At 46.3% G+C, this 9,085-nt stretch overlaps 1 protein-coding gene across 1 annotated transcript in view; it reads left to right on the forward strand.

Moving 5' to 3' along the window:
* LOC134462817 (uncharacterized) overlaps nucleotides 1–4,386 on the forward strand; it is a 25,994-nt gene extending 21,608 nt beyond the window's left edge. The window contains exons 16-18 of the mRNA XM_063216033.1: nucleotides 2,301–2,771; nucleotides 3,037–3,266; nucleotides 4,011–4,386. Coding sequence (XP_063072103.1) covers nucleotides 2,301–2,771; nucleotides 3,037–3,266; nucleotides 4,011–4,269 — 960 coding nt within the window. The 3' untranslated portion in view covers nucleotides 4,270–4,386. The remainder of the gene's footprint in view (nucleotides 1–2,300; nucleotides 2,772–3,036; nucleotides 3,267–4,010) is intronic.
* Nucleotides 4,387–9,085: the final 4,699 nt, after the last annotated feature.

Raw genomic sequence — 9,085 nt, forward strand, 5'->3', positions numbered from 1 at the left:
TACAGTAGCTGTAGCCTCTCTTCGCCACTCCTGCTTTGTCTGCCTACCTGCATGGTCGCTGGTGGCGCACGCCAAGTTACAAAAAATGTGGGTTGCACTAGCTCGCGCCGCGGCAGCTTGCGGAGAGGCGTGTGACGTCATTTTGAGCGCACGCCATCGTCGCGAGGGAGGTATGAATGAGGTTAGCGCCAGTGACGCTAAGTACGAATCCGCCTTTAGGGTGTGCGTATGTGAGGTTTTGTAGTGTTTGGCTGTGTTTGGTTGCTGTATGTTAAGGTCTGTTATGTGAGTGGCTTGTGATGTGATTCACTGTTTTCAGAGGAATTGAATAAAAACTAATAACATTGATTAAGCCTAAGTAATCAGGGTTCCCACACGTCCTGGAAAACCTGGAAAACCTGGAAATTTAGAGATGTGTTTTCAAGTCCTTGAAAGTCCTGGAAATTTACCAAATGTCCTGGAAAAAAAATATTTGTCCTGGATTTTTTTTCCTTCAACTTTTCCCCGATTTTGTTTGTGGTATAATTTTTACTCTTCTCCGAGTCTAGACATGACGATTAAATTTATATCCACCTATTGAATACATTATTGTCCACACACACACACACACACACACACACACACACACACACACACACACACACACACACACACACACACACACACACACACACAGTTTGGTCAGGTTGCCATCTTTGATTGCACTATACACAGTCATATTCTTTGACTGTGTTGCCAAAAGTCGCTAGAAGTCGCTAGTTGGCTTGCTGAAAAGTCGCTAGCTGATATCATGGCGTTATATATCTCTCTCGAAAACCTGCTTACGGTCATAATAGGCCCTACAAATAGGGAGTGCTATCACTTCCTTACAAAAAATTGTACTGCTATCTTTTTTGGAGATCAGAGCTTTCAGTCTCATTAGCCACTTTGAAAGCTAGTTTGATCTTTGGTGTGACAAATCACAGTAGTCGCATCAATTGTTTGTATGCAAGAATATTCCAGAGAAAAAGAAACTGGCAACAAAACTGGCTTGCAGAAAGACAGAAACCACTGGCCACAATGGTTGGTGAGCAAAAAAGTCAAAGTCAAGTCTTGTGGAGAATGCATTTAAATCCAAGTACACTATTTTTTGCGATAAGAGAGAGACTATTAAGGTATTAATTTCTGAGATAATGTGACATTAATGTGAGTTTACATTGCACTTTCATTTAATTCCGAATAAACGTTTTGTGGATCAGAAAGCATTTCAATTGAACAGAGGCTGCACGTGCTGGGCTTGCGAAATTTGACATGGGGATGCACGATGTATCGGCCAGATGTATCGGTATCGGCCAGATGTATCGGTATCGGCCGATATTTGACATTTCTCAACACATCGGACATCGGTCCGATGGGTAAAACTGGGCTGATGTTAACGCCGATGTTTTTTTTTTATATATGATACGGTTCTAATAGATTGGACTTTACGGTGACTTCCATTGTTTGTCTTCTAGTTTTTATCACAGGGAGTTAAAAAGTGTTTTTGGAAATAAGAGGACATTCAAAAAATCTGTTTGTTTGCATTAATGTCATCTCTGTAAAAAAAGAAAAAGAAAAGAAAAACATCGGTATCGGTTAATATCGGTTATCGGCCAAAACCGCAATATCAATATCGGATGTCGGTATCGGCCGAAATTTTTGACATCGTGCATCCCTAATTTCAACCTTAAAGTCACATTGTCTCTAAAATGCATTGTGTGTCGCTGTGTATGTCCAAATTGTGGGTCCGACGGATGAAATATCCATCCTGAATTATCCAAAAATAGTCCTGGAAATGTCCTGGAAATATCCTGGAAAATGATTTTTGAAAAAGAGTGGGAACCCTGGTAATGGAAGTAAAAAATAAAGCAGAAGTTAAAAAATAATGAAAAAATATATACCCTATAATATGCTTATTACGTAGGCATATAGTATGCAGGCCTATAGTATCTGTGTTATAGACATAGTTGAACAAAATAATTAGCCTAACGCATAGTTTATTTTGGCAAGATAAAAAAAAATGGCTAGTTGAACTTCTGTTTGGCTGGTAAGAAAAAATGTCCACTAGCCAAATTGGCTGGTGGTGGAAAAAGTTAATTTAGAGCCCTGCACATGGGTATATTTAGCTTGGCACAGTGTTGAATGTAGCCAGATATAAATAGCAAAATAAATGCTAATACCCAAGTCTCACTCTGTGTGTGTCTATTTGTCTGTCTGCCTGCCTGTCTGTCTGTCTGACTGTCTGCCTCTCTGTTTCTCTCTCTCTCTGTGTGTGTGTGAAGGTTGCGACTGTGTGGGCACCGCTGGTTGTTCAGAGTCAGAGGGCACCAGAGCCCCAGCCCCAGCCCCAGGTCCAGCCCCAACCTCAGCCTCAGCGCCTGGTGCAGCCCCAGCCCCTGCCCCAGATCCAGATCCAGCCCCAGCCCCCACCTCAGCGCCAGGTCCAAGTCCAGGTGCAGCTCCAGGTCCAACCACAACGCCAAGTCCAACCACAGCCCCAGGCTGTGATGGAAAGCAGAGTGGCACGTAGTTGGAACAGCGCTACCATAGAAACAGCCAATGACAGCAGAGCGGGGCGTGGCTGGAACAGTGCTACCACAGAGACAGCCAATGATAGCAGAGTGGGGCGTGGCTGGAACAGCGCTACCACAGAGACAGCCAATGGCAGCAGCCGCCACAGCGTGGAGGAGACACAGTTGTCCAATGGGGATACAGGAAGAGGAGTTGAGGAGGAGGAAGATGGAACCCCCACGGTAACCATCGGCAACCACGTGCCTGTCTGTCTGTCTGCCTCTCTCTCTCTCTCTCTCTCTCTCTCTCTCTCTCTCTGTCTGCATGCCTGTCTATCTGTCTGTCGACATGTCTACCTGTCTATCTGTGTCTATCTTTGTCTACTGTAGATCACGCGTATCTTCAGTGTATCTTGTGTGTGTGTGTGTGTGTGTGTGTGTGTGTGTGTGTGTGTGTGTGTGTGTCTGTGTGTGTGTGTCTAAGTAACTCTTCCTCTGTCTCCTGTAGATCACGGGTATCTTCAGCCTGGCCGGCTCGGGTGGGCGTGGGGTGGAGCTTGACTCTGAGCTCATGTCCCTATTGGATGGTGTGAGGGGGGAGTGTCTTCCAGCCCTGTGGCTCTGCGTGCTGGGGGCGGGATCAGGGTCAGGGCCAGAGCTCCGGCTCCTCCAATGCAGTAAGAAATCCACCATGAGTGACACCTGCGTCACCATCGGCAACGGACTAAACTACTACAGGTGGGTGAGAACGCTTATCAACAACAGGTTAAAAATAACATCTTTGGTAACACTTTCTATGAAGCCCATATCTATAGCGCATTATGAGCGCATTTATAACAATTTATAATGCGCATCATAATTAGTCATAGTGCATCATGACAGTTATAATGTATTATAAGCCTGTTCACTGCCTGTAGTTTTTAACCAGTCACGAGCATTCAAAACACCCTAAGATTTATAATGCATTATAAGCTAGATTTTTTGTTATTCGTGACTGTTGATATGCTCCATCATGAAGAGTTATGAGTGTAGTCATAACGCACTTTGATTATGATGCGCATTATAAGTTATTATAAATGCACTCATAATGCGCTATAGAGATGGGTTTCATAGAAAGTGTTACCACATCTTTTTATCACCATCGGCAAGGACCTCAACTACAGGTTAGAACTCATGAATATTTTAACTTATTCCTCTTCTCTCCTCTCCTCTCCTCTCCTCCTCTCCTCTTCTCTCCTCTCCTCTCCTCTCCTCTCCTCTTCTCTCCTCTCCTCTCCTCTCCTCTCCTCTCCTCTCCTCTCCTCTTCTCTCCTCTCCTCTCCTCTCCTCGTCTCTCCTCTCCTCGTCTCTCCTCTCCTCTCCTCTCCTCTCCTCTCCTCTCCTCTCCTCTCCTCTTCTCTTCTCTTCTCTTCTCTTCTCTTCTCTTCTCTTCTCTTCTCTTCTCTTCTCTTCTCTCCTCTCCTCTCCTCTCCTCTCCTTCAGCATCCACGTCCAACAGCACCCCCTGGTGCCGACGCACCCTCTCTACACGCAGCATGGTGCGCGCATGAACACTCCACAGCAGGTGGTGGCGCTCCTGAGGGACCTGGAGGGCCACGCGGTGTGCCAGGGCATCAGGGCCCCGGGGCCCCCGCCCCCCAACGAGCCCTTCGTCAGCGTCAGGGCCGCCACCTGCCTCTTCCTCATCCCCCGCTCTCGCACGCGCTGCAGCGAGTGTAGATACCCCAGCGAGAACAAATAACACACACACATCACACACACACACACACCTCACGCACCCAATGCAGCAAGTGCCAATACCCCAGCAAGAAGAAGTAACACACACAGACACACACACACACACACACACACACACAAACACACACACACACACACACACACACACACACACACACACACACACACACACACACACACACACACACACACACACACACACACACACACAGACACACACACCTACACCTACCACACACACGCTGCAGCGAGTACCGATTCCCCAGCGAGAACAAATAACACACACACATAAACAAAATGCAGCCATTTTCAGCTTTTATACTGAAAGCATTAACACGCACGTGTGCGTACACACACACACAAACACTAGATACACCCAACGGGGAATAAATCGCACACACAGCCAAGTAATGCTGCATGTGTAGTTTGGCCGCTGGCTTTGAGGGAGTGTGAGCGACTGTATGTGTGTGAATATGAGCAGCCGCTAACTAACTGTATGTGAGTGTTGGTATCCTGGTTGGTAACCAGGTATGTGCCTGGTTTTCATCAGACCACATCAAATACTTCATAATTCATGTGTGGTCTGTATCCTTGATGCCCTGGGTGGCTTGGGTGGGAGGAGTGAGCTCAGCTCTGGTTTGAAATGAGTGCGTTTGAAAGTGTGTTCGCTTATTGGCCGGCCACCTGGAGGACGACTAAACCCTCCCCAGAGAAGCGTAATCAGACCATTCCTGAATTATGAAGTAATTCAAAATGAATGGTCGAGCCTGTTAGGCTAAGTGAGTGTGTGATTGGCCCTTATCTGAATGTGAGTCATTTCTAACTGTATGTGCCTGTGTGTGTGTGTGGCCCCTGCCCTGACAGACGGACATCATGCAAAGGCAGAGTTATTTCATGCCAGTGCATTCAACATTGTGGTGCACCGACTTTGCATGTTAAAGGGACACTGTGCAGGAAATGGTCAAAAAAGGTACTGCAACTATGCTGCTCATTGAAACTGGACTGCCTATTGCCAAATTTGATCTTTACATGAAAGTTTACTAAATTATAAACAAATATTTTCTAGTATGGTCCAAGTAAAGTCATTTTTGCAGCTAAAAATGGATATTTTTGGAAATTCAAAATGGCGGACCATGGAGAAGATCCCCCTTTTCATGTATGAAAAGTGCAATTTTTCCAGTCATAAAGAATACTTAGAATTTGATGGTGGTGGTACGTATTCATGAAAAAGGTAACATCAGTGAATGGGCAGCATGAATTCTGGAAATAAACAACAAAAAATCTCACACAGTGTCCCTTTAAATCGTGCTCTACGCCGCCGCAGAAAAGCGTTTTTGTCACGTGACCAGGCTTGCGTAAGGCAAGTTAGTGTTCCTGTTATCGTCAGGGATTTCTGTTGCCCGCAGCGAATTTCTGTTGCTAAATGCGGAAATGCTGAGTTGTGCCCTGACCAAAACTATCCCTCACCCTAACCTGTCAGTAAAGCAACCTTTCTGCTGCTTTAATTATGCCAAGAACAGCAAAACAAGTAAAGGAAAAAGCGAAAGTGTGCCCTGACCAAAACCACCCCTACCCCTAACCTGTCAAAGGGAGTTAACATGCAAAGTCATAATGCTCACACACAATAGACGGTTCAAGTCGCCGTGTTATCTTCACGCTTTGGATGATGTTACTCCTGACCCTATGTGAGTGTGTGTGTGTGTGTGTGTGTGTGTGTGTGTGTGTGTGTGTGTGTGTGTGTGTGTGTGTGTGTGTGTGTGTGTGTGTGTGTGTGTGTGTGTGTGTGTGTGTGTGTGTGTGTGTGTGTGTGTGTGTGTGTGTGTGTTGCCCTTGACTGTGTGCGTGTGTGTGTGTGTGTGGCCCTTGACTGCCATGTGTGACCTGAAGGCCTCTCTCCGTAGCGCTCAGTCTTTGGTCTTTTAATGATGTGAATCTTGTGATACGGTAATGACTTAATGTTATAATGTTTTAGCATTCATTGTTTTAATATGTTTTTGGACAATAAATCAAAATGTGAACAACCTCTCTGTTGTTATTGCTTTGGTGAAAGATCTGTTGTGTGTCTATGTGCTGGTACACTGATTAACTGTTCCCGCAAAGGCGAGTAGCATGGAATTGTCCAAAATATCGGGGGGGGCAGTGGCACAGCGCGCTAAGCCCCCCACATTTGGGTTTGCCTGCTCTAAGATTGCACCCAGGGTTTGAATCCGGCCTGGGTCATTTGCCATCCCGTCTCTCTCTCCACATTCGCTTCCTGTCGCTCTTCACTGTCCTGTCTGAAATTAAGGTGAAAAAGCTCGTAAAAAATACATTTAAAAAGTAATTGTCCAAAATATCTTGGTATGTTGAGGAGCTTTCAGGTCCCTCCACTTGAACTTAAGGACTAAGGCCAACTCTGTAAAAACATTCCCACATCGTAACTAGTGTTGCACCGATGCCATTTTTTGGTCCCGATACCGATACCCGATACCTGGCTGTGCAGTATCGGTCGATACCAATACCATACCAATACCGATACCACCCTGTTTGAAATTTATATATACATGAAAGGCTGAAGTGCATACTACTTGGATGTAAAATCATTGCATGGCTTTGTCAGACTGCTGTCTACCTTTGTGAAACAGGAAAAAGACTAATAATACAAAGTGAATCCAGCAAAACTTTTTAAATACCTCTATGAAATAACTAATATCAAGGCTGTTTAAGTGTCATACAAGCACCTGCAAATGGTATTGGTGCCCTATTTGTTGGTACTCACCGATAACACCACTTAAGTGCCGATCCACCGATACTGGTATCGATATCGGTGCAACACTAATCATAACCCACCTCTCCAGAATTGTCCAAAATGTCTTGGTATGTTTACGTTTTGAGTTCACTTCACTTGCCCTAAGGAACCCAGTCCAACCCCACACCATAACATAACTCCCTCCAACAAACCACTGTATGCAATTGGCACAATGTAGTCAAACCGGCGGCCCTGCTCTCCTGACAACTGCCCGCCAAACCCAGACCTGTCTACGACTTGCCTGGTTACCACCAGACCTAATCACAAGTGAGATATGGTCAGGAGACCTGCCTACTGTAAATCCTGTAAGGGAGGTGTATGGTTTATTGGGCATTACAAATGTGTATCATTTGGCATATGTACAGTGGTCGAGTTGTAAAATCAAAGCAGGGGGGATGATCAGAGATTTATTCTTATTATTGGGGGTTTCTCCACCGAGAAAACTTTGAAAATGTAGTTGTTAAAGGTGCAATTTTAACTCAATATGTGAAGAAGGGATGCCCGTTTTAGAGGGGGATGATTTTTGACCATTTTTAATGAGGGGGATGATTTTAGACCATTTCCATTGTTGGGGGGATGGCATCCCCCCTCATCCCCCTACAACTTGAGCCCTGCATACGTAGCCATAGCCAATCATGTCAGTTGTATCTATTCAAACAAAATGCAGTCCTCGCCTTTCCACGCCTCCCTGCTCTCTGAGTGAAGATCATGAGAGGGAACCCTCGCGGTGTTTCAGATCAGAACAATTGTGCAAAGCAGCATGGTATTGCCCAGGCTAGTGTACGACTGCCAAATGAAAAGAAGTTATTCGTTACTCCATATAACATCACTGCTTCAAAGAAATCACCTCTGTCTCAGAGAACACCCCACTGTTCATCGGGGTGAAGAGCTGCCCCGCTGGGACTCAAACACTGAGCTTCTGGGGTACCAAGCTGTGGCTCTGATCGCAACACCAAAGAACCAGCCTCATCAGTGTTACAGTCAGAATGCATCCACAACTCTGGTAATAGCCACTCCATCACTGTCCCACAGAACATGTCTCCACTGTTCCACAGGAGTAGGACATGTGTCCACTGCTCTGCATAGTGTCCAGTGGCAGCGAGCTTTACACAGCAGCTACCCAACCTTTCACAAAAAAGACCCCATGTGCATGCAATTGATTTTATACACCTGTGTGGCCATGGAAGAGACTGGAACAACTGATTGAGAATATTTGGATGACAGAGTGAATACATTTGGCCATACATAATGTATAATAATACTAAACTCTATTAATAAGGTATAATGTAGCGGTATTAGAAAGTATATCAACCCTGCTACACACCTGCTTCAGGTGTGTGTGTGTGTGTGTGTGTGTGTGTGTGTGTGTGTGTGTGTGTGTGTGTGTGTGTGTGTGTGTGTGTGTGTGTGTGTGTGTGTGTGTGTGTGTCTCACACACACACACACACACACACACTGAAGCAGGACCTGATGCTGAAATTCAGTGCTTCCCACTACCCTTCTCATGTAACCAAACAGGGAAAAGCCAGAGTCCAGGGTTGTGGTGGAAAATAAAATTGTTTATTTATCCGCTGGTTAAAATGATCCAAATATATGTATGATGAATTTGAATAATAAAGCAGTTCAGTATGTTATAGGCTGCTCTCTCCAACCTGCTGCTCATTAGTATCTGTGTCTGTATCTGTATATTGTGTCTGTCCTAGCGGCCGTCCGCAGGGGGGCTGGTCCTAGGGGCCGTCTGCGGAGGTGGGGTGGTGGGGGGGTGTATCTGTCCTGGCGCCGTCTGCAGGGGGGGGCTGTCCTAAGGGCCGTCTGCAGGGGGCCAGGGGGGGGGGGGGGGGGGGTCAGTGTCTGTCCTACGGGACATCTGCAGGGGGGGGCGTGTCTGTCCTAGGGGCCGTCTGTAGGGGGGGCGCACCTAGGGACCGCCTGTGGGGGGGGGGGGTGTCGGTGTCTGTCCTACGGGCCATCTGCAGGGGGGGGCCGCTCCTAGGGGCCGTCTGCAGGGGGGCCGGTCCTGGGGGCTGGTACT

Source organism: Engraulis encrasicolus, chromosome 14 (genome assembly GCF_034702125.1).
Source record: "Engraulis encrasicolus isolate BLACKSEA-1 chromosome 14, IST_EnEncr_1.0, whole genome shotgun sequence".
In the NCBI taxonomy this organism is placed as follows: Eukaryota; Metazoa; Chordata; class Actinopteri; order Clupeiformes; family Engraulidae; genus Engraulis; species Engraulis encrasicolus.